Source organism: Mastigoproctus giganteus, chromosome 7 (genome assembly GCF_048544385.1).
Source record: "Mastigoproctus giganteus isolate SK-2022 chromosome 7, ASM4854438v1, whole genome shotgun sequence".
In the NCBI taxonomy this organism is placed as follows: Eukaryota; Metazoa; Arthropoda; class Arachnida; order Uropygi; family Thelyphonidae; genus Mastigoproctus; species Mastigoproctus giganteus.
The window spans coordinates 89,435,135-89,462,008 of record NC_143581.1 but is presented as its reverse complement, the minus strand read 5'-3'; the positions used below and the strand labels follow the sequence as shown (position 1 = coordinate 89,462,008).

The 26,874-nt window shown below is 38.6% G+C and overlaps 1 protein-coding gene across 3 annotated transcripts in view; it reads right to left on the bottom strand.

Annotated features, from left to right (window-relative positions):
* Prp31 (pre-mRNA processing factor 31) overlaps positions 1–26,874 on the bottom strand; it is a 262,750-nt gene that overhangs the window by 126,295 nt on the left and 109,581 nt on the right. For all 3 annotated transcript variants that reach the window (XM_090376998.1, XM_090376999.1, XM_090377001.1), the window contains exon 8: positions 21,897–22,014. In XM_090376998.1, the coding sequence (XP_090233124.1) occupies positions 21,897–22,014 (118 nt within the window). The remainder of the gene's footprint in view (positions 1–21,896; positions 22,015–26,874) is intronic.

Below are 26,874 nucleotides of genomic sequence, written 5' to 3'. Positions count from 1 at the left end.
CTACAAGAAATATTGCCATATACTTACGTTATTCGGACAATTACAATTTTAAGGGGTGATGCACTTTCTTTGAACACCAGTGTATATATATTTTTTTACCATTTTCCCATAAGCATGACATGAAGCCCAATCAGGTACCCAATATGTCTGTTATATTTTTCTCTCATATTAATACTACCTTGGGAACCTAACAGAACTATTTACAGATATCAATAGTTTTAAAAGTCCTACTTGAGTTCACGTTTGATTGAAAGATTTGTTTCAAAGATGCATTAATATTTTTGAATAAACATAAAAACCTGGAAGGTGATATTCATTTGGGACAGAGAATTAATGATATGCACAATATTCAAATTTCACACACACACTTCACGGCACATCAAATTTGAAATAGGTTTTGAAAAAATTTGAAAATAAAAGTGGATTGCAAACAGAACAGTAATGTATTGTTTACATATAACATCTACTATACATATATTTATGTATAGTAGTACATATATTTATGTATACCACAATGACTCCCGAGTCATTGCGGTACAAGTAAACACATGGGTTGTGTTAGGGTAGCTAAGAATAGGAACAGGTGCATGTATACTTATGGTAGGAGTTTGGAAAATAAATTTGATGAATTTGAGGTATTGCTCAAAACATCCAAGGCAGATATTGTTGGGATATCAGAGACTTGGTGTCACATAGACATAAGGAATGCAGAACTAGAATTTGGGGAGTACAATGTGTACAGAAAGGATAGACAGGATAGGAAGGGAGGAGGGGTTATGCTAATAGTTAAGAAACACATAAAATCCAAGGAAGTGAAGCCAGTCGACATCGATGGACAGTGCAGTGTCGAGTCATTTTGGTGTGACGTAAGCATTGTGATATCAAAATTGAGAGTAGGAGTGTGCTATAGACCTAATGAGTATAATAAGAAACTGTACAGGGAAATAGAGTGGGCCAGTAAATCAGAGAGTCTTATAATGGGGGATTTTAATTTCCCAGATATTGACTGGAATTTGTGGGGTTGTCACTCACACACTAGCAAGGCTTTTTTTGATTTATTGGATGACTGTTTTCTACATCAGTATGTTCGGGAGGCAACTAGAGGGAGTAATACTCTTGGTCTGATTATCAGTAGTGATTCTTCATGCATTAAGAATCTGTAGATAAAGGAACCACTAGGTGGCAATGATCACAGTGTGCTAAAGTGGGATTTACTCAGAGGTAACTACCATCAGGGGTAAAGGGAAGGGTTTTTGCTTTCGTAAAGGCGACTATGATGGTCTGAGACAGTATTTAAATTCTATACAGTGGGACCAACTAATGATGTTACCAACAGCAAATTCAAAATGGTAAGCATTCAAAGAACTTATCTTGGAAGCTACTAGGTTTTACATACCAATTAAGAAATATTGTTCAAAGTTTAGGCCTAAATGGATGTCAAATGAACTAATGAGACATATGGCAGAGAAGAAAAATGCATGGGATATATATAAATTAACATGTGACACAGAAGCCTATGATAGATATAAGCTGGTCTATAACCAAGTTACAAAGGAGGTTAGGCAGGCGAAGGCAGATTACGAGAAATCTTTGGCAAAAGATACAAAGAAAAACAGCAAAGAGTTCTTTTCTTATGTAAACTCTAGAAGGAAGGGGATGAATCAGATTGGTCCACTTGATATCGATGGTTCAATTGTTGATGATCCTGCTCAGGTAGCTAACAAACTAAATGAATGTTTTGCATCGACATTCACACATGAGGAGTTATTCAGCGAGGGGAATACCAGAGGTGTATTCAACTCTGTAAGCTAGATAATCTTGTAATAACTGAGAGTAAATTGGAGGAGAAATTGTTGAAGATAAACACAAGAAAGGCACCTGGGGTGGATGGATTCTATCCAGATATATTAAAAATGGCAGCAAAGGAAGTAAGCAAACCTATAGCCATAATTATGAGAGCTTCCTTGGACTCAGGGGAGGTACCCATAGACTGGAGATGTGCTGGTTGTTATTTGGTTTTTAGGAGTATTTGCAACTAAGGCCATATTGCCCGGGGATATGCGGTGGTCGTTCCCTGACCTTTCCGCATCATCCGTATTTGATGGTGACGGGCTCGAACCCCAGTCTAATCAAGAAATGTGTGCTACGCACTGCTGCTCCTTCCCACCTGGCTGTGGAGGCGCCGGATAAGGGGATGGTTGAGGGTGAGAAGACAGAGTGGTAATCAATGGACACTGCTATGTTATTTGTTATTAAGGAGCATTAGCAACTAAGGCCATATTGCTCTGGGATATGCGGTGGTCATTCGGTGGTAAGCATTGTGATATCAAAATTGAGAGTAGGAGTGTGCTATAGACCTAATGAGTATAATAAGAAACTGTACAGGGAAATAGAGTGGGCCTGACCTTTCCGCATCCTCCGTATTTGGTGGTGACGGGCTCGAACCCCGGTCCAATCAAATGGACACCGCTCATCGTGGACTAATGTTATTAGTGGAGTCCCTCAGGGTTCAATGTTGGGTCCATTATTGTTTTCTGTATTTATAAATGATATTGATGATGGTATATCAAGCTTAATGTCCAAGTTTGCAGATGATACAAAGGTTGGCAGGGTTGTTAAGGACACTACTGACACTATGCTGCTGCAACAGGATCTGGAAAGGTTGAGCAGATTGGCTAAGAGGTGGCAAATGAAGTTTAACATTAACAAATGTAAAGTACTACATATGGGAAACAGCAATCCCAGAGCAACGTATCAACTCTGTGGTACTACAATGACAGTGGTAGAGAATGAAAAGATCCTGGGGGTTATTGTGCAGGCAGATATGAAATTCTCTGAACAGTGCACACGGGCTGCAAGAGTGGCTCATGGTGTCTTGTCAATGATATACAGGAATTTTTCTAGCAGGGATAAGGAGGTGATTATTCCCTTGTATAAAGCAATGGTCAGGCCACACCTTGAAGGAAGAAGGATGTAGAGCTGCTGGAATGAGTACAGAGAAGGGCAACATGATTAATGAATGGAACAAAGGGTTGCTCTTACGAAGAAAGGCTTAAGTTTTGCAAATTACAGTTTCTGGAGACTAGGCACCGGCAAGGTGATCTGATAGAGGTGTATAAAGCTTTGAATGGTTTGAGCATGCTCAATGCTGATGGGATTTTTCCTCTTGCTCAGAATAATCACCTGAGAGGGCATAAATTCAGATTGAGGAAAGACAGATGTAGGATAGATGTGCGGAAATTTGCCTTTAGCCAGCGGGTAGTTGGTTGGTGGAACAGACTTCCATCCCTTGTTGTAGAAGTTGATAGCCTAAATAAATTTAAGGCTCAGCTGGACAGGTATTTCGAACGAATGGAGGGGTGAAATGGAAGCGTTTTTTTTTTTTTTTTTTTGGCTGATGCTGCATAAGCTTGCTTTCTTGCATTATATGCCTCTACTAATGCTAATGCTAATTTTTTAAATGTGTATAAAAATATATATTTAAACTATATACATATAATAAGCATAAATATATGTACATGCACACATTTTAAACTTCAGACATTTAAAGATTTTTTTTTTTTAACTGGAAAATGGAAGATGCTAACAGCTTCATATTTATATGCTGATAACTTTTTATAAGTTTTCAGCTGAATCCATTTATTAGTTTTTTTGAAAATAAAAGTTTTAAAACAATATTTTTCATATTTAAATTTTTAATAAAAACTAAAATTTTATAAATATCAGAATAAGACTCAATCCATTAAGCAAAGATGAAATATCAATATACTACTCCAAGCAGAATACAAAATAACAAAGACTTTTTCCAAAAATTAATTTTATTTTTTATTTAGTTTTTTCCTGGCAGGGATTCCATCACAATGAAGAGTAAAAAACTTGTTTTAAAGTTACTTATTTCTAATACCTTTAAAAAACAGGTTTTTAAAGGTAGAGGTTTATAAAGGTAATTTGATTCTGACTACTACAACACAGCATCACAGATCATTCTCAGATGTTCAACAACTGTTTATATGTTAACTTTCACTCACTAACCAATAGTGTTTTGTTTACAATGAAGGTATTAGACATTTTCCCAGGCATGACACATGTTCATAACTGATTTTTATCTTTTGAACTAGTGGTACCTAGGTATACATCCTTAATCCGTTCCAGATCCTTGGACTTATACTAAACAGGACGTATACCAAACGAATTTTTCCCATAAGAAATAAAGGGAAAATGATTAATCCGTTGCCACGAAAAAAAAAATCCTATTGTTATTGGCATATTATACATTGATGGGGTTGTATAAAATAATTTAAACACTGCTTAATACTAAAATACATAAATACAAAAGCAATTAATGAAATAAATGAAAATTTAACAAACTTTAATTTTCTCTTTTCTGTCTCTTTTTCCCTACTTGCACCTGGTTGAGGATCACCAGGTTTGACTTTTACTAAAAATTTGTCCAAAGAACTTTGCTTCTCCCTTCTCTTCAGGATGTTTCGGAAATGTGACATTGTCTGGTCATTCCAGACAATGTTATTACGGCTTGTTTGGGCTTTGTTGGGGGTGGTACTTCTCTGCAAAGTTTTTGACATCCATCCATTTGGCAAAGATTTCCTTGATTAATGAAGTAGGGCCTTCCTCTATCTCTTCCTCCTCCGAGCCTGAAGAGAGTGTCTTGTACTCTTAGTCTTGTACTCTTCCTTCTCAAGTTCCTGCAGCTCCTCAGTGGTCAGCTCTTCCCTGTGCCCCTCCACTAACTTCTCCACATCACCATCACTCACATCCAGACCCATGGACCTGCCCAGAGAGAAAATATCCTCCACTATAGGCAGAGCCTGAAAGTCCCTTTCAGTCACTGCTTCTGGCCACAAATTCCTCCAAGCTGAGTTCATTGTTCTGTAGGAAACTTCTTGCCAGGCTCTGTCAATGAGAGATATGCAATGGACGATAGTAAAGTGATCTTTCCAAAACTCTCTCAGGGTTAATTCTGTGTCAGAGGTCACTTCAAAGCACCTCTGGAATAGTGCTTTAGTGTAGAGTTTCTTGAAATGACTGATGACCTGCTGGTCCATGAGCTGAATGAGAGGAGTCATGTTAGGGGGGAGGAACTTTATAGTGATGAAATCAAACTCCGGCAGCACATAGTCCTGCAAGCTTGGAGGGCGAGCTGGAGCATTGTCCATTATGAGGAGAGCCTTCAGAGGCAGGTTTTTCTCCTGTAAATAACTTTTTACACTTGGCCCAAACATAACATTAAATCACTCACTGAAACATTATCTGGCCTTGCTGTTTGACCTCCACATCACAGGTAACTGAGTTTTCTGCACATTATGTTTCTTAAAGGCCTTCAGGTTTTCAGAGTGGTAGATCAGTGGAGGCTTCAGTTTGCAATCCCCACTTGCATTGCCACAGAACGAGAGTTAGCCTGTCCTTTATTGGCTTGTGCCCTGGCAATGCCTTCTCCTCTTGTGTAATATAGGTCCTGTTAGGCATTTTCTTCCAAAACAGGCCTGTTTCGTCACAATTAAAATCTTGTTGGGGAACAAAAACCCCAGCCTCCACGAATTCCCCAAACTCTGTAACAAAATCATTGACAGCATCTTTATCAGCACTGGCTCCCTCTCCATGCCTCACAACACTGTGAATGTCAGTCCTCTTCTTAAAATTATCAAACCAGCCATGGCTGGCTTTAAACACTTCACTTCCTTGGCTCGTTCCTGCCTTGTTTTTCGAAAGATCGGCTTACATCAGTTTTGCCTTTTCACAAATCATTGCCTCCGATACGCTATCGCCAGCACACTGTTTTTCTGTTATCCAGATCAAAAGCAATTTCTCAACATGCTTTAATGTCCCTGATCTTTGTTTGGTAATCGATTTCGACCCCCTCGCAACGTTAGCAGATTTAATAACGTCTTTGTTTTTCACAATCGTAGATACTGTCGTTCTCGGCATACGGTATGCAGCAGCCAAGTCCCGGATACACATGCCGCCTTCATACTTTTCAACAATTTCTTTTTTCAACTGCATGGTGATCCTAACAATTTTCTTCGTTGTTAGGAGTTATAGCGCGGGTTGTTCACTGAATGGTAGAAACTGTAGTACTGACGCTCGTGGGCAGTCATGGCAGAGATGCCAGATCTTACCCCTCTCCAAAAACCAAATTCAGTCGATTGATGACATAAGCGCGCACCATGCACGCATATGTCCTCGGTCGGTTTTATTCAGAAAGCCGAGTGAGGATGGGTGCACATACTTTGCTACCATCCGTCCTTGGTTGGCTTTTATTTGGTTTTTGGAGAGAGGCTAAGATCTGGCATCTCTGAGTCGTGGCTTTGTCTCGAGAGAGGTAAATAAGGGTAGCATACGGTGTCGTGGCTCATTTTGATGCATGCAAGTCGTATATCAAAAAAAATTTTTGCGTCAAAACAGGACCTATATCAAGTTGGACTTATTCCAAAGCGGACGTATACTGAGGTACCACTGTACTTGAAAGGAGTGAAATACACTAACAGCCTTCACATGTTGGTGGGATGGAATGTGTGTTTAATGGCAAAAGAGCTGCCAGGGCCAAACTGTGTCGTATTTTATATTATAATGCTGTAGATTACACATTCAGGGATTTCATCTGTATTTTATCAAATAGCTGCATTTTCTTTAGATATTGGATTAGCTCCAGCAAGTTTGCTTCATCACTTAAGATGTAGGATAGAGTTAAAGGTTCTTGTAAGCCAGAGAGAGAGAGAGATTTCAGGGTTGAAGTCCCCTTAATCTGAAGTGATTATATTCCAATAGAATATGCCACATTGAAAGCAGTGAGTGACAGTGTGTACATTGAGGTGGAAGTAAGGAGAATGAAGTGCATCAGGTGAGTATGGCTATTCGTGTTCTAGCAACTACTAAAAATTACAGCTGTGAATTACAGGCTCCGAAAAAGCGATAAGTGTTTACCATTTTATTGACCTAATTGTTATTTTATATTGTACTTTATACATAGTTTTATAGTTCTGCTGGTTATTTTTTATTTTTAATCTAGATAAAAGTTTTTGTAGATTACTACTTAATATACGTAAAATTTTTGTTTTCATTCAAATAGATTTATTCGAGTGTATAAATCTATACACTGGAATAGATTTATAGCAGTATAGGGTGGTAGGAAATTCAAATTTTTAATTGTGGTAGATAGGTAGCTCTAATGTAAAATTATATAGCGTAATATGCATCACTGCATTCAGGATTCTATTAGATAGTGTAGTATTGACAATTAATTAATTAAATTTATTGATCTTATTAATTTAAAATATCATGCCCCAGACTAGAGCAGCAAAGCAACGGGCACAAAATGGCAGGAGTGCTGTGACTCGAGGGAGAACTGAGGGGGACAATTCTCCAACGTATCACAGTCTAAAAAAATTTGCAACTTTTGAAATGTTTGCCGAACTCTCTGGAACAGAACATGATCTAGCCAAGGAGGATGTCTTTGTGTGTGTGCCAGGTGCAGAGATTGTCTAGAAATTAGGCATCAACTCAGCATTCTCATGGGCGTCTATGAGAGCTTGAGGGGTGGGGTAGATGTCGTCGAAGAAATTAATATGAGGGGCCGGCCCGTCAAGCTCTCGGCTGCCCAACTCAATGCCAGAGTTCACTTCTGAACATCAGACAGCACAGTGGCAATCTCCAATGCAGAATACGCTGGTCCCACAGGAGTTAGTTATTGTTGGTGACTCAACTGTCAGGGAGACGAATAATATATTGTGTAAAAAGGACAGATGGAATAGGAGCAGGGTATGTCTGACAGGGGCAAAAGTTGATGACACTGTAAAGCATATATTATATTTTAAGAGCACAAAAGGTGATATTGCTGAACACGTTGGCACCAATGACATTAAGAGTAGGAGATCTGCAGATTCGATGCTATCGAGGCAGTGTTAGGTGGGTCGGAAAACTGCTAGCTTGGGGGGGATACAAGGACTAATAGATTTAGCATTAGCATTAGTAGAGGCATTTGATGCAAGAAAGCAAGCTTATGCAGCATCAGCCAAAAAAAAAAAATAAATAAATAAATAAAAAGTAACCACTTCCACTTCACCCCTCTGTTCATTCAAAATACCTGTCCAGCTGAGCCTTAAACTTATTTAGGCTATAAACTTCCACGACAAGGGATGGAAGTCTGTTCCACCAACCCACCACCCACTGGCTAAAGGCAAATTTCCGCACGTCTATCCTACATCTGTCTTTCCTCAATTTGAATTTATGCCCTCTCAGGTGATTATTCTGAGCAAGAGGAAGAATCCCATCAGCATTGAGCATACTCAAACCATTCAAGGCGTTATACACCTCTATCAGATCACCTCGCCGGTGCCTAGTCTCCAGACGCTGTATTTGCAAAACTTAAGCCTTTCTTCATAAGAGCACCACTTTGTTCCATTCACTAATCTTGTTGCCCTTCTCTGTACTCGTTCCAGCAGCTCTACATCCTTCTTGAAATGAGGCCTCCAGACCTGTATACAGTACTCTAGGTGTGGCCTGACCATTGCCTTATACAAGGGAATAATCATCTCCTTATCCCTGCTGAAAAAATTCCTATATATCATTAACAATACACCATGAGCTACTCTTGCAACCCTTCTACACTCCTCAGAGAACTTCATATCTGCCTGCACAACCACCCCCAGGTCCCTTTCATTCTCTACCACTGTCAGTGTAGTACCATAGAGTTAATACGTTGCTCTGGGGTTTGCTGTTTCCCATATGTAGTACTTTACATTTGTCAATGTTAAATTTCATTTGCCACCTCTCAGCCCATCTGCTCAACCTTTCCAGATCCTGTAGCAGCAGCACAGTGTCAGTAGTGTCCTTGACAGCCCTGCCAACCTTCGTATCGTTTGCAAACTTGGACATTAAGCTTGATATACCATCATCAATATCATTTATAAATACAGAAAACAATAATGGACTCAATACTGAACCCTGAGGACTCCACTAATAACATTAGTCCACGATGAGCAGTGTCCATTGATTACCACTCTCTGTCTTCTCCCCCTCAACCACCCCTTTATCCATAGCAGCAATTTGCCTCCAATGCCACACTGCTCCAATTTGTGCAGCAGTCTTCCATGTGCAACAGTATCAAAAGCCTTTCTAAGATCCAAGTATATAATATCAAAGATTAACAGTAGCCACTGGCAGAGGTGAAAGTGATTCTTGCACTGCTTCTATTGGAATGAGCAGAGCCTGGAAAACAAGATGCAGGATATTTCAGAGACTGCTGGGAGTCATTGTGGTACAAGTAAACACATGGGTTGTGTTAGGGTAGCTAAGAAAAAGAACATGTGCATGTATACTTGCGTGTCACAAAGGATGGGAGTTTGGTAAATAAATTTGATGAATTTGAGGTATTGCTAAAAGCATCAAAGGCGGATACTGTTGGGATATCAGAGAAGTGGTGTCACACAGATATAAGGAATGCAGAACTGGAATTTGGGAAGTACAACGTCTACAGAAAGGATAGACAGAAAGGAGATGTGATAGGAAGAGAGGAGGGGTTAGGCTATTAGTTAAGAAACACATAAAATTCAAGGAAGTGAAGCCAGTCGACATCGCTGGACAGTGCAGTGTCGAGTCAGTTTGGTGCAACATAAGCACTGGGAGATCAAAATTGAGAGTAGGAGTGTGCTATAGGCCTAATGACTCTGATGAGTATAATAAGAAACTATACAGGGAAACAGAGTGGGTCAGTAAATCAGAGAGTCTTATAATGGGGGATTTTAATTTCCCAGATATTGACTGGAATTTGTGGGTTGGTCACTCACACATTAGCAAGGCTTTTGTGGATATATTGGATGATTGTTTTCTACATCAGCATGTTCGGGAGGCAACAAGAGGGAGTAATACTCTTGAACTTATTATCAGTAGTGATTCTTCATGCATTAAGAATCTGCAGAAAGAGGAACCCTAGGTGGCAGTGATCACAGTGTGCTGAAGTGGTATTTACCCAAAGGGGTAACTACCATCAGCGGTAAATGGAAGGGTTATTTCTTTCCTAAAGGCAACTACGATGGTCCGAGACAGTATTTAAATTCTATACAGTGGGACCAATTGATGATGTTACCAACACAGCTTGTTTGTTATTGTTATTTGGTTTCTAGGAGCATTAGCAACTAAGGCCATATTGCTCCAGGAATATGCGGTGGTCATTCCCTGACCTTTCCGCATCCTCCATATTTGGTGGTGACAGGCTCGAACCCCGGTCTAATCAAGAAGCATGTGCTACGCACTGCTGCTCCTTCCCACCTGGCTACTGAGGCGGCATTAAAAACAGCAAATTCAAAATGGGAAGCATTCAAAGAACTTATCTTGGAAGTTACTAGGCTTTATATACCAACTAAGAAATATTATTCAAGGTTTAGGCCTAAATGGATGTCAAATGAACTAATGAGACATATGGCAGAGAAGAAAAATGCTTGGGATACTTATAAATTAATACGTGACACAGAAGCCTATGATAGATATAAGTTGATCTGTAACCAAGTTACAAAGGAGGTTAGGCAGGCGAAGGCAGATTACGAGAAATCTTTAGCATGGGATGCAAAGTTGTTGTTGTCATTTGGTTTTTAGGAGCATTAGCAAACTAAGGCCATATTGCTCCGGGATATGCGGTGGTTATTCCCTGACCTTTCCACATCCTCCATATTTGGTGGTGACGGGCTCGAACCCCGGTCTAATCAAGAAGCGTGTGCTACGCACTGCTGCTCCTTCCCACCTGGCTACAGAGGCGCCTGGGATGCAAAGAAAAACAGCAAAGAGTTCTTTACTTATGTAAACTCTAGAAGGAAGGGGATGAATCAGATTGGTCCACTTGATATCGATATTTTGATGATCCTGCTCAGGTAGCTAACAAACTAAATGAATATTTTGCCTCGACATTCACACATGAGGAGTTATTCAGCGAGGGGAATGCCAGAGGTGTATTCAACTCTGGCAGTAAGCTAGATAATCTTGTAATAACTGAGAGTAAAGTGGAGGAGAAATTGTTGAAGATAAACACAAGAAAGGCACCTGAGGTGGATGGGATCTATCCAGTTATATTAAAGGAGGCAGCAAAGGAAGTATGCAAACCCTTAGCCATAATTATGAGAGCTTCCTTGGACTCAGTGGAGGTACCCATAAACTGGAGATGTGCAAATGTGACCCCAATTCACAAAGAAGGATCAAAGGCTGACACAAGTAATTATAGACCTGTGAGTTTAACTTCTGTTCCAGGAAAATTAATGGACTCACTTGTTAAAGAAGCACTGCAGGATCATTTAGACAAGACTTCAATTATAGCTCGGACACAGCATGGTTTTGTTAAGGGGAAGTCTTTCCTGACCAATTTGATTGGATACTATGATGCAGTCACAAAAGAACTGGATGCAGGGAATAACTTTGATATTATATACTTGGATCTTAGAAAGGCTTTTGATACTGTTGGACATGGAAGACTGCTGCACAAATTGGAGCAGTGTAGCACTGGAGGCAAAAATTGCTGCTATAGATAAAGGGGTGGTTGAGCGGGAGAAGACAGAGACTTGGACCAATGTTATCAGTGGAGTCCCTCAGGGTTCAGTGTTGGGTCCATTATTGTTTTCTGTATTTATAAATAATATTGATGATGGTATATCAAGCTTAATGTTCAAGTTTGCAGACGATACAAAAGTTGGCAGGGTTGTTAAGGACACTACTGATGCTTTGCTGTTCCAACAGAATCTGGAAAGGTTGAGCAGATGGGCTGAGAGGTGGCAAATGAAGTTTAACATTGACAAATGTAAAGTACTACATATGGGAAACAGCAACCCCAGAGCAACATATCAACTCTGTGGTACTACACTGACAGTGGTAGAGAATGAAAAAGACCTGGGGGTAATTGTGCAGGCAGATATGAAGTTCTCTGAGTAACTCATGGTGCCTTATCAATGATATACAGAAAGTTTTCTAGCAGGGATAAGGAGGTGATTATTCCCTTGTATAAGGCAATGGTCAGGCCACACCTTGAGTATTGTATACAGGTCTGGAGGCCTCATTTCAAGAAGGATGTAGAGCTGCAGGCGCGAGTACAGAGAAAGGCAACAAGATCAGTGAATGGAACAAAGGGTTGCTCTTACGAAGAAAGGCTTAAGTTTTGAAAATTACAGTGTCTGGAGACTAGGCACCAGCGAGGTGATCTGATAGAGGTGTATAAAGCCTTGAATGGTTTGAGCATGCTCAATGCTCATGGGATCCTGCCTCTTGCTCAGAATAATCACCTGAGAGGGCATAAATTCAAATTGAGGAAAGACAGATGTAGGATAGATGTGCGGAAGTTTGCCTTTAGCCAGCGGGTAGTTGGTTCGTGGAACAGACTTCCATCCTTTGTTATGGAAGTTGATAGCCTAAATAAATTTAAGGCTCAGCTGGACAGGTATTTCAAATGAACAGAGGGGTGAAGTGGAAGTTTTTTTTTTTTTTTTCTGACTGAGGCTGCATAAGCTTGCTTTCTTGCATCATACGCCTCTACTAATGCTAATGCTAATTTACTTAAGTACAGGTCAATGTTGCAAAAAAGTGGTGAGTTAGTCGGGTTAAATTTGAAAGTGTCTGCAATTGTGCCCAGACACGATAGGAGGGAGTACACGATGAGAGCCTTGACAATCAGTTCGGCTCTGGAGAGAATGTGCAAGGCTCAAGGGGTAGAATTTTTTTCAGCATGGTCTGTGCTTGTTACAGGAGAGACTGCTTCTACAGGGATGGGATACACTTAAATAGAAAGGGTGCAAGAATATTTGCTGATCTTATCGAGGCAGTGTTAGGTGGGCCGGAAAACTGCTAGCTTGGGGGGGGGGGGATTCACAGACTAAAAGGATAAATGTAGCTGCAGGTAGAGGTGAAGGTGATTCTTGCATTACTTCTATTAGAATAAGCAGCGGCCTGGATCGAGGGGTGCTGGCGATTTCAGGGACTGATGGCAGTCATCGTCAAACAGGTGGGTATATGGGATGTGTTAGGGTAACTAATAATAAGAATACGTGCATGTATACTTGCATGTATACCAATGCTAGAAGTACAGTAAATAAATTTGATGAATTTGAAGTGCTGTTCAAGACATCAAAGGCAGATATTGTTGGGATATCGGAGACATGGTGTCACAGAGATATTAGGAATGAATCCTTTCTGTACAATGTGTACAGAAAGGATAGACAGAATAGGAACAGAAAAGGTGTTATGTTTTTAATTAAGAAAAACATAAAATCAAAAGATGTGCATCCAGTTGATACAGATGAATAATGCACTGTTGAGTCAGTCTGGTGTAACATAAGCACTTTGCTTCCTGCGGTAGCAAAAATAGGAGTAGGAGTGTGTTATAGGCCTAATGACTCGAATGAATACAATGAACAATTGTACAGAGAAATAGAGTGAGCTAGTAAATCAGAATGTCTTATAATGGGGGATTTTAACTTCCCAGATATTGACTGGAACTTGTCATTTGGTCACTCGCACACTAGTAAGACTTTTGTGGATTTATTGGATGATTGTTTTCTGCAGCAGCATGTTCGAGAGGCAACCAGAGAGGGTAATAGTCTTGATCTGATAATCAACAGTGATCATTCGTGTATTAAGAATTTGCAGATAAAGGAACCACTAGGTGACAGTGATCACAGTGTGCTGATATGAGATTTACTTAAAGATATAATTACCATCAGGGGAAAAGGAAAGGGTTTTTTGCTTCCGTAAAGGTGAGTACAGTGATCTCAGACATTTTTTAAATTCTGTACAGTGGGATCAACTGATGATGTTACCAACAACAAATTCTAAGTAGGAAGCATTCAAGGAATTAATCGTGGAAGCTACTAAAAGTTTCATACCTATTAATAAATGCTGTTCAAGGTTTAGGCATAAATGGTTATCAAACAAACTAATGAGACTCGTGACAGAGAAGAAAAATGCATGGGATGCATATAAATTATCAAGCTACTCAGAAGCCTATGGCAGATATAAGCTAGTCTGTAATCAAGTCACAAAGGAGGTTAGGCAAGCGAAAGCAGATTACGAGAAATCTTTGGCAAAGGATGCTAAGGAAAACAGGAAGGATTTCTTTACTTATGTAAATTCTAAAAGGAAGGGGATGAATCTGATTGGTCCCCTTGATATCAATGGTTCGACTGTTGATGATCCTGCTCAGATAGCAAACAAACTGAATGAGTATTTTGCATCTACATTCACACATGAGGAGTTATTAAGGCTTGAAAATGCCAGAAGGTTATCAAATTGTAGCAGGGTGCTTAATGATTTTGTAATAACTGAGAGCAAAGTGGAGGAGAAATTGTTGAAATTAAACATAAGGCACCTGGGGTTGAACCTATAAAGGAGGCGGCAAAAAAAGTAAGCAAACCCTTAGCAATAATTATGACTGCATCCTTGGATTCAGGGGAGGTCGCCACGGACTGGAGCTGTGCAAATGTATCCCCAATTCACAAAGGGGTGTCGAAGGGTGACACGAGTAATTACAGACCAGTTAGTTTAACTTCTGTTCCAGGTAAAATAATGGAGTCACTGGTTAAAGATGCACTGCAGGATCACCTAGACAAGACTGCAGCAATAATTCAGACACAGCATGGGTTTGTTAAGGGAAAGTCTTGTCTGACAAATTTGATAGGATATTATGATGTGGTTACAAAGGAACTGGATGCAAAAAATAATTTTGATATCATATACTTGGATTTCAGGAAAGCTTTTGACACTGTTGCGCATGGAAGACTACTGTACAAATTGGAGCATAATGGTATTAAGGGTAAGTTGCTAAAATGGATAAAAGGATGGTTTAGTGGGAGAAGACAGAGGGTGGTAATCAATGGATGCTGCTCTTCGTGGACTAATGTTATTAGTGGAGTCCCACAGGGTTCGGTGTTGGGTCCACTGTTGTTTTGTATATTTATCAATGATATTGATGAAGGTATATCAGGCTTAGTGTTGAAGTTTGCAGATGATACGAAGGTTGGCAGGGTTGTTAATGACAGTAATGGCAGTGCTACTGCAACAGGATCTAGAAAATTTGGGCAGATGAGCTGAGAAGTGGCAACTGAAGTTTAACATTGACAAATGCAAAGTACTACATATGGGTAGAAGTAACCCCAGAGAAACGTACCAACTGTGTGGTTCTACACTTAAGGTGGTAGAAAATGAAGAAGACCTGGGAGTAATTGTGCAGTCAGATATAAAGTTTTCTGAGCAATGCAGACAGGCTGCCAGGGCAGGTCATGGGGTTTTGTCAATCATATATAGGAATTTTGCTAGCAGGGAAAGGGAGGTGATTGTCCCTCTGTATAAGGCAATGGTCAGGCCATGCCTTGAGTACTGCGTCCAGGTCTGGAAGGATGTAGATTTGCTTGAGTGTGTACAGAGAAGGGCAACAAGATTGGTGAGGGGAATGACAGGATCCGCTTACCAAAAGAGGCTTAAGTTCTGCAAATTGCAGTGGCTGAAGACTAGGCACCTGTGCGGTGATCTGATTGAGGTGTATAAGTCCTTGAATGGGTTGAGCACGCTGAATTCTGGACAGATTCTTCCACTTGTTCAGATTACAGACCTAAAGGGACATAAATTCAAATTAAGGAAAGACAGATGTGGAATAGATGTGCGGAAATTTGCCTTTAGCCAGCGGGTGGTTAATTGCTGGAACAAACTTCCATCTGTCATTGTTGAAGTTGATAGATTAAATAAATTTAAGGAGGAACTAGACAAATATTTAGAGGTAATGTTTGTGTGATTTTTTTTTTTTTACTTGCTTTCTTGCATCACATACCACTACTACTATTTTTTTTTTTTTTTTTTTCTGAAGCTCTAACACCATAACTGGAGTTCCAGTTTGACCTGAAGAAGTTTATTTGAGCTTTTCAGATTAATGTGAACTGTTAATTATAAGCTCTTAGTGTGATAATTTCACAATCATGATATAAGACATAGAAATAAGATGAATAGTTGTTGATAAGATGTTTTGCAGACTGGTCTGCTCTCTCTCTGCCTAAAATGCCAGCATGTTCTGGTATCCAGCAAAATTTAGTCACAGAGGTCCATCAAATGTAATCTTATTTCATGCATAACTGGATGAGTTGATGGCAATTTGTTTTCAACTGCTATTACTACATTTCTGAAATTAGAATATATAATGACTTCTTTTTTAGTGGCAGAGTTGATGTTTTTTTTAAGGCTAAGTGAATTGCATTCAATTCAACTAGGTACACACTGCCTTCGACTGGGAGAGAGAGATACAGAAGTAGAAAAGTCAGGAGATATCACTGAATTTCCCATTTCTCTTTCAGAACAATCAGTGTATATTTGATAGTATTGTGAAATGGAAAATGAGTGGGCATCCATGCATCCATCTATATTCTTGATTTAGTAAAGAGTGCTTTCGGAATTTTTGAAAAGTCACCACAGAACTGTATGTGTGAACCACAGAGGAATGTGCATTTCTGTTTCTTGGAATGTGTTTTCTACTTTTATATCCAGCTATTCATTACTTCCTATTATCAAAGTCCTGCAGGTCTATTTTCATTGAGTTTACTTGCATAATGACTGCTCAACTGATTATCAAAGAGGCATGGCCAAATAGGAGGGGGACTGGAAGTCTGAATTTTTGCTGCATAATTGAGTCACATTTCCTTCCTGAGACACAGTGTGGGTTCATTTGCTTCTATATATAAACTATAAACTGGAGAAGTCTTAAAAGCACTCAAAGATATCCTGAAATCAGAGCCATGCCGAGCCATTTTAGTACCCGAGGCAAGAATGAAAATGTGCACCCTACTGTTAGTGCTGGCAATGTTGGCAATTATTTAATCTTTCTTTTGGTGTCCCTTTCAGCTTTTAACCTGAGGCAAGAGCCTCGTTCGCCTCACCCTCAGCATGGCTCTGCCTGAACACACTGTGATGAATAGTGTTTAACTTTACAATAACAGTTTCCTAGCAGAGTCATATATGGAGGAACCATAATCAAACCAAGTTCTGATTTGCACACGATAGAAGTGAAGTGGGGTATATCTATCAGCTTCCCACATCATGGCAGAAAGAGCTATGAGGATATTTAGTGTTTTTCAAACAAAGTTTGCAAGTATGTTATGTGAACCTATAAGTTTAGTTTACATTAACTTGGATTCAAGATGGAGTGAATATTTTTTACACAAGTGAAGAAGAGAAGACTTTTTCTCAGAAGAACAATATCCATTATTTGACAATTAGAGTTATATTTTGTTCATCAAGACTTTAAATTGTCTTTCCCAGAACTATGTGAATTACAGGAAATAGCTAGATCATCAACACATAAATAAATGTTTCTGTAGTGTTGGAAACATCTCGCATCATGTTGTTTATTTTGATTGTAAAGAATTTGCCACTCAAAACCGATCCTTGGGGAGGCACCATCTTGAATGTAGAAAGAACGTTTTGATAGCAGACATGAAAGGTTCTGTACTGAAGCAAACTCTGGATTAGGAAGGGCAGATAAACCTGCAACCCTAGAGGTGTGTGTAGATCTCACAGAACACCATGCCTCCACATGGTGTCAAATGCTTTTTCTATGTCCAGACCAACCATGATTAAATACTCATTTCTAACAAATGCATTATAAATGTTTGTTTCAGCTTTTACCATTAGGTCTAGGGAGGATATGTTTCATTGAAAGCCATATTGATTTTGGTTCATTAGTGTTTCAATGTAAAGGATCCACATAAGCCATTTATGTATCTTTTTCCTAGGAACTTGCTTAGGCAATTGGTAAGAGAAATAGGCTGGAAATTGTTCAGAGATGACTGGTCTCTTCCTGGTTTAGAAACAGATAAAAAAAAATTGAATGTTGCCAGGAAAGAGGATAATAATTCTCACAGTAACAAGCACAATTCTGTTTCATTTACTTGTTTTATCATGAGATAGTATATCCCATTTACAAAGTTGGCAAGTATGTTATGTGAACCTGGAAGTTTAGTTTACATTAACTTGGATTCAGTATTGGATGTTTTAATTAGGGATTCTTATAACTCATATATTGTAAAGATAGTCAGGAAACAAAAGAAAACTGGAAACTATACAGAGATTAATGCTTCTAGCTACAACCAGAGCTTGCCGCACAGTGAGCACTCCTTCCCTGCAAGTCTTGGCAGGTACTTTCCCACTGGATATGGAAATAGTACGGTGAAGCCACTACTACAGACTGAAAAGAAGTATGCCCACAGAACATCAGGGAATTATTTTAGACTTAGCTAATAGCTGCTGGACTCCATCACAGGTAGCAAACAGCTGGGAACAGCCCAACAAAAGTGAAGTGGCAAGGCAATTCCTGCCAAATGTAGCATGTCTCCCACCCCCCCCAGACCACCTCCCTGGTTTGTCCCAGGACTGTTGATAACTTTCTTCTTGACAGGACATGGCACTTAAAAGCCAAACTACATGCCCTATGGCTGATAAATGAATTAAATTGCACCTGAAGATTGTGAGCACTTGTTGTATGAGTGCCAAATCTATGCCGATCCCAGAAGTCTGATGATATCTAGGATCAGCACCCTTCCCAGAAACCAGGAAGAGCACCTGTTCGTTACTAATGGTGGTTACTATAAAGCCCTTGTACAATATGCACAGACAGTCTTCCAAACAAGAAGACAAATCTCAAATCCATCAAGCACTTATCAAACAGATGCACCTACTGCTGACTAACATAGAACTAATCCAAACAACAATAAATTCTGAACAAAGCTGATCCACCCTGAACATTACTTAAATACACTACCTTAGTCTTTAATCTATTAATCTATTTAGTTAGTCTATTTAATGTTTGCATGTGCTCCCTGCCCTGTGTTTAATGCAAATGATCAAGTGGCATACAACTGCACCACTTGATCATCTGCACTAACACAGGGCAGAGTGCACATACAGATCAGACCCCAAGGGTCAATTCAGTCTCTTGCTGTTAGTGTGATTGATCAAGTGGTGCACAACTGCATGGGTGAATGAAACTTCAGAAACTGATAAGGGACATATAAACGTGTGAGTGATTGTGTACTGAGAAATTGGCTTATATATGCATACGTATGTCTTGCCCCCAGTGTGTGGGAGGGCAAACAGACTTGTGCTATGGCAGGATTGTGTGTGAACTTAACCTGCAATGAAAAAATAAATTAAAAACCTGTGCATTGTCTATATTCAGAGTGCTGTGTTGAGTGGATGCAAGTGTATGTGATTGGAGGAATGAATGAGAACATCCACATTTAGTGTCAGAATGTATATGCATTTTGAATAAGGTGCAAATGATCAAAAGTCTGATGATATCTAGGATCGGCAATACACTGAGTGATCACTGAATTATGACCACTCCTATGAAAACGGAATGCGACCCGTTGACCACGTGAGGTACGAGAGTGCGCAGTTAGTCGACCTACGCAGCATAGATAAGGTGTCAATGGTTCAGTAGGTAGTAAAATTCCGAGGGTGATGGGTAAAAGGATTTATCGGACTTTGATAAAGGACAGATTGTGGGTGCTTGGCGAGCTGGTGCCTCGATTTCCCAAACGGCTGAACTGGTGGGGTGTTCTAGAGCCGCCATTGTTAAAGTGTACTGGGACTGGCATCAAAATGGCCAAACAACGGCTTGATGGCAAAAATGCAAAGGTTGTTAGAGGTGAGCCAGGTCCGACGACTTGTACAGGTGAATAGGCACAGCACTGTTGAAGAGTTGACTACCCAATACAACATGGGCCAATCTGGAACAATATCTGGCATGACCATGCGTTGCAAGCTGGAAGATGGTGTGCTGGTCGGATGACTCACATTATTTACTCCACATCGTGGATGGTCGTGTACAGATTTGGCGTCAACAACACGAGGCTCTTCATCCATCATGTATGGTATCAAAAGTGCAGGCTGGTGGAGGCGGTTTTATGGTATGGGGCATGTTTAACTGGCAGGAACTTGGACCCCTGGTGCATGTGGAACAACGTATCTGTGGTCTCCGCTATCGTCAACTGCTTGCTGACTGTGTACACCCCCACTATGTTACACTTTTTCCTGAATGACGATGGTGCTTCCAAGATGACAATGCACCGAGCCAGCAGGCACTTGATGTGCAGGAATGGTTTGAGTTCTGACTTCCAGCATATCAATTGGCCTCCGAACTCCCCCGATATCAATCCGATAGAGCACTTGTGGGATACTACGGAAAGGCATATCAGGCATCTGGAAACACCAATCACCTCCATACCTGCATTGCTGACAGCATTACACACAGCTTGGTCCCACTTTGCTATTACATCATATATATAAAAAATCGATAACACTGTAATTGCAGGTTAAGATGGGGGAGATGTCTTAACCTGATATTCACTTTACAGCTGTAATGCCTTGAACTTTTAATTTGGCACAGATCTATTCTTGAGAGACATGAAAAATAAATCCCACTTTGCTATTACATCATGCAAGTTAGTGCCATTGCATCATTTTAACATGCAGCAACCTACTACAATTGTACAAAACTGGCATCATTTAAGTATATCTCATATTGTGAATACCTTCACAACAAGTTGCCATGATATTGCACTACCTCGAATAAGTAACGCTTCAATGGAGAAGACTATTGTTACTTATTCTCAGCAGATACCACCACCCAGACGGCACTGTTTCAAAGCTTGTTGGCTTCTCCTCGGTAGGTGGGCAGGTACCCTGGTGCTGCAATCATGACAACCCAGTTGTAAAGTACTCCACAATATGAGAGATGCCTGGTGGTGTGCAACTGGTTATCAGACTGAAAACCTTTTAGGGCTAAAGCTTCATGTTGCGAGCAAGTTTACTGACATATAAGTTAGTGTCATTGCATCATTTTAACACAGCAACCTACTAAAGTAGTACAAAATTGGCATCATTTAAGTATATCTCATATTGTGAATACCTTCACAATGAGTTGCCATGATATTGCACTACCCAGAATAAATAACGCTTCAATGGAGAAGACTATTGTTACTTATTCTCACCAGATACCACCACCCAGATGCTTCTCCTCAGTGGGTGGGCAGGTATCCTGGTGTTGGAATGAGCCAACAAACTTTAAAACAGTGCCATCTGGGTGATGGTAACCGCTGAGAATAAGTAACAATAGTCTTCTCCATTGAATCATTATTTATTCGAGGTAGTGCAATATCATGGCAACTCATTGCGAAGTTATTCACAATATGAGATATACTTAAATGATGCCAATTTTGTACTACTTTAATAGGTTTCTACATCTTAAAATGATGCAATGGCACTAACTTATATGTCAGTAAACTTGCTCTTAATTCATGATTGAAAACCTCATAGGGCTTTAGCCCTAAAAGGTTTTTAACAATGCTTAGATCATGGTGCTTCCACTAAAATATCTCCAGAATACAATCTTTTTACTGATTTTTGAGAGCTTGAAAACCAACCTAATCCTTTCTGAATGGTAAAGGGATGACATTTTCCTAATTGTCTGTTCACCAGTAGAATGAATAATGAGGAATAGGAGTGTTATTAATGGTATGAGCTCTAACTGGATCTCTTTGCTGCAGTGTTGCTGTTATCATTTCGGTGGTTAGGTAGGGGGCACCCAGATACATAATTTTCTTCAGTATATTTAAATTGATACTCAAAAATTTAGGATAAACAGAATTGTGAAACGTTGAAAAGCAGGACGTATTACATTATCCATATTCATATACTACTTCAACAACTTAAACTTATAACAGTTTGCAATTGAATAGTTAAACTATTACTCATATTAACATTTTTTTAAAATAATTTAGTGTGCTGCGTTGAAATGAAATCAATGAAAAGCAGGCCAACTAAACTGAATTTGATAATAAGATTAATTTTTTCAGAGATGAGTAAAAACTTGCCCATTAATTTAGCAGCAATTGAAGCTCCTACTATGATGGAGAGATTTGGAGCAATGAAAGACATACGTGATTCCACATATGCATAAATCTGCAGCTTGAAGTTGTTTAACTCAATAGCCTATAGAAAAATAAAATCAAAATATATTTAACAACTGTTAACTTAAATTAAGAGAAGGGATATCAAATTTCTTAATTTGTTAACTAATGGATATCAAATCTCTTCATTTGTTAACTTAAATTAAGAGAAGGGATATCAAATTTCTTATTAATAGAAAGAGAGAGAGCCAACAGATAAATTTTGTTATTACTTCAATCAATTTCTTATTAAGAGAGAGAGAGAGAGAGAGAGAGAGAGAGAGAGAGAGAGAGAGAGAGAGAGAGAGAGAGAGAGAGAGAGAGAACTCCCAACAGATAAATTAACATCCCAACCACTTCCAAATCCTCACCAGACAAAACAGAAAAGAGCTAAATAGGCAGTTTCTCCTAATGAGGAATTGATTTAAGAACTGATTTAATCCTAATCAAATCAATTCTGTAACTAAGAAATGATACTAAGACACTGATAGGCATCACCATAAGCTTTTATCATAAATATAACTACAATCAACATATTAAGTTCTTCATGTTAACTAAATGCAGGACAGCATGCTCTCTCACATCATTATTACAAAGTCTGTTAAAAATATTGAAAATGATTGTAAAATTTTGTAAGTAAGCAACTTCAGTATCTCCTAATCGAAACCTGAGATTTTTGATTGTTTGACAAAATTAAAAACAAGTATGTGAAGCCCATATTGCAAGTGCTTTCACAAGTGACAGTTTATGGGGGACTCACTCATACATGGCAAACTCACCTTTTCAGTGGCAAGTTTGCTGTATGTAAGTGGGTCCCTCATAGTGAATTTTCAGAGTGGGCTCTGTGAAGTGGATTTTTTTTTTTTCTAGAATTTTGAAATTTTATGAAAGGAAAAATGTATACATTTTTCCTGTATACAAATGCTTTGAAAATTAATGTTGCAGAAAATTTCACAGTAGAGTAAAGCATCACAGAAGTCAACTTATTAAATTTTTTAACACATTGTAGAGAATTTGAACTCTGGGGGAATGGGATGCGAATGCCGTAATCAAAACATGTAGATTTTTGCGTTTCTTTCAAGATTTTCAAACCATTTTGTTGCTAGAAATTTTTTCTAAACTGTTTGGCCATACTGATGTCTTGAATAATATATTACAAACTCCATCATATGACATATTGTACTGTTGTAAAATGGTGCATGATACTATTAAGCAGATTAGGAATGATAAGGAACATAGATTTGATGACATTTGGGTTTCCATAGCAAAGGAAAAGCATACAATTGATGAATCGAAGCCTAAAAGACGAAAGGAACTGAAGAAGAGGAGAAAAGCGCATGCCTTCAATTATACCAGTGAATAGTTGACTGCATGCAACTAGAAATGGAAGAAAGATACTCTTCACTTTCAAAACTTGAATGAATTTTTTTCCACTACCTTGTAGGAAAAGATATGATCAGTATGCAAAAATTTTTCCTTATGGTATTCTAGAAAAATTAAAGGACTTCTACAGACCAATTTGTGACTACATTCTCTTGAAAAAATGAACTAAAAGTGCTCATTTCTTCTGATGAATTTGTCAGGAAACTAGTGCACCACCTCATAAATTCCTGCAAGAAAATCAGCTTCGGGGTGCATTCACGGAAATTTATAAATTAATGGAATTGATCATGACAATTCTGAGTTATACCCTTACAGAGTGCTCCTTTATCTGATATGAAGAGAATACACATATGCTATAGAAGAAAGGTTATGCAGCCTAAGTTTACTCACCATCGAAAAGGTACTGCTGGTGGAACTGAAGAAAAGATATTCATTTTATGATGTGCTTACACAATTCCGGCAGCAAAACAGGAGATTGCAACTGGAGTATAAATAAGTGAATAGAATGAGTTTTTAAAGCCTTTCTTTGTTTCAATAGATAAATATTATAATATTTTCTCAAATGATTACTTTTCAGTTTACTGTACATCATATGGTTGTATTTAAAAATCATAACATAATACAGATAATTTATGCCTTACTCTAGTATTTGCCCATGATATTCTGATCTTCTCACTATGGAGTGTAAAGATCTTTACCCTAAGTAATAAAGAAGACTGCTGTTGCATTAGTCACTCTTAAAACTTTCCCACATCGATAAAAATTCTATTGCATGTTCAAATTAACATGTGAATTTTGTGTGTGTTTTTCCCCATAACAGCACATCCAAACTAATTTCGTTACATTTGCAGTAACTATGTTGTGACAAAACAAAAGGAGGTTAAAACATTATTTGTGAAATTTAATTCCAAAATATGTCAGATTTATATGAAAAATGGAAATGTCACATATTTTGGAACTAATTTAGGTGGCCTTGATAAAAGTTAACTATGTGCGATAAATAAGCAAAGCACTTGTAATTGTGGAAATGTGGTTTGAAAAAAAAAAAAAAAAAAAAAATGACATTTGCTATTCCCATGGTGTGGAAGGAACCTCAGCATCATATTAATGACTGCTACTTTTGTTCCATAAATGAATTATTGCCTAATTCATTTATGATAGAACAAAATTTGTGGAGTCTGGAGACTAGGCACTTACGTACTGATTGAGGATGTTTCGCATGTTGTTTGAGTGGATTAAGCACACTCAATGAGGATGGCATGCTTCCTCCTGCTCCAGGCTACATATGAGGAACAAATTCAGACTGAGAAAGGATAGTTGCGGAAGTTTGCTTCAGCCAGTGGGTGGTTGAAATTTGGAATAAATTTCCATCTTTTGTTGTTGTGGAAGGGTAGTGTGAATAAATTCAAGGAAGAACTACATAAATTACTGGAAAGGATGGACATGTGATGTGTGAGGGTTTTTTTTTTTTTTTTTTTTTGCTGATGCTTTATAAATTTGCTTTCTTGAATTATTTGCTACTAATACTATTACCCTATGGACCTGCAGTTGTTGGCCTGCTAACCAACCAACAACTTGGTTGGGTAGCAGACCAATCTTGATGATTTATCATAAATTTGCTTGTAGACAGGGATGCCACAATCTCCCTGTATAAGGCAACTGTAAGAACTGTGATGTTATTAGCAATATCAGTGCTGGGATCCCACTGTCTGTGCGCATTATAAGGGTAACAGTGGCTACAATTCACTTGAGGATTTTTTTTTATGCCATGTCTCTTACTAAATTGTACTGCATTGTATGTAACTTTGCATTTTTTAATTAAAAAAAAATATGTATTTAAAAACGCTGTGTTTTACACCTTTAATTTTAAAAAAATTTAATTCTGCTGAAAATTAAAAAAAACATCCTCTTAGACATAAAATACAGTGAAACTTCCCTTTAATGGACAGCCATGGGGAACGAGAATGTGTCCGTTAGAGAGAAGTGTCCACTAACAAGAAGTCTGAGGGAGAAAAAAAAAAAGAAAGAAAGAAAAATCGTTAAACGTTTAATGTAAAATTAAATTAAATTATATACTGATTTTGCACAATATTTTTGTAAATAATATACATACAATTGTGCTATGCATATTATGACTTTATCTTAAGAAAAATACATACAGTAATCACTTGTTTTCTTCTGCACCTTCTTCCAGCTGATAATTTTGTTTTCAACATTTGTTTGGAGTGAAGAAACCATCAAAAGTCCTTCGGTACCTTCTTCAGTGGCGAAAAACATTTTTAAACGATTGATTTGTATGAACGCTTCTATTTTCATCAGTGGTTCGTCGTTAATATGTTCTTCAACAGAATGACCTCCTTCCACATTTCTTCATCCTCATGAGGAACTTCTTGAAAAATATCAATGATAATGTCGTTGATATCTAGAGCACCATCTTCTGTAGTGAGGTTAGAGTCTATATCTTTGTAGCCAGAGTCACTTGTAGCGGAAGTATCATACATTATCAATAGATGTTGAAGTTCTTGTTCTTCTTGGTGCTCCACATTGCTGTTCACAACTTCAATTTTTGCATTTGAGAAGCCAGACTTTACAAAACAGTTCACGACAGTTTGTTTTCTAATTGCATTTACTGAAGAGGAAATCCACTGAATCGCATCTAGGATGCTGGGTTTCTTTGCAAGGTCACTCGCACATGTTACATCGTTCATGTTTGCAACAAGATGTCTTAAAACACGTTTTCTGTAGGGAAGTCTAAAATTTTTTTATTATCCCTTGATCCAAGGGCTGACACTCTGCAGATGTGTTTGGTGGCAGAAAAACGATTTGAATGATACAATTCAATGTGCGGGTGAGATGCAGCATTATCCATGAAAAGAATAATTTTTCTGTTTTGACAAATCATGTTTTGGTTAAAGTGACTTATCCATTCGCTCATGATATCTCGTGTCATCCACGCTTTTTTATTAGACTTCCAGTCAACATTCAAAAGATTCAACTTTATGCCCTTGAAACAACAAGGATTTTGTGGTTTTCCTATAACAAGAGGTTGTTCAAAGTCTCCCAGCATATTTGTACACAATAGTACAGTCAAGCGTTTCTTAAAATTTTTCCGCCCTGGCACTTTTCGTTTTTTAGACTCATTGATTTTTCAGGAAGACCTTTAAAAAACAACCCTGTTTCGTCACAGCTGTAAATATCATTATCTTCAAAATCACGACATAAATCTTCCAATTTGACGGTCCACTCTGTTACAACCCCAGTATCAACAGATCCCCAGTATCACCACTTACGGTTTTCCAAGAAATTTTATGCCGAGTTTTGAACTTGTCTAGCCATCCCACAGAAGCTTTGAACTCATTTACTCCCATAGGTTTCGCAACCCCCAAAGCCTTTTCCCTAATAACAGGCCCATTAATGGGAATTTTTTTAGCACATGTGCAACAAAACCACTCATACGTAACATTGTCAATTTGAAGTCCAACAGTTTTCGGGAATGATTTTTGAACCTGATCATTTACGT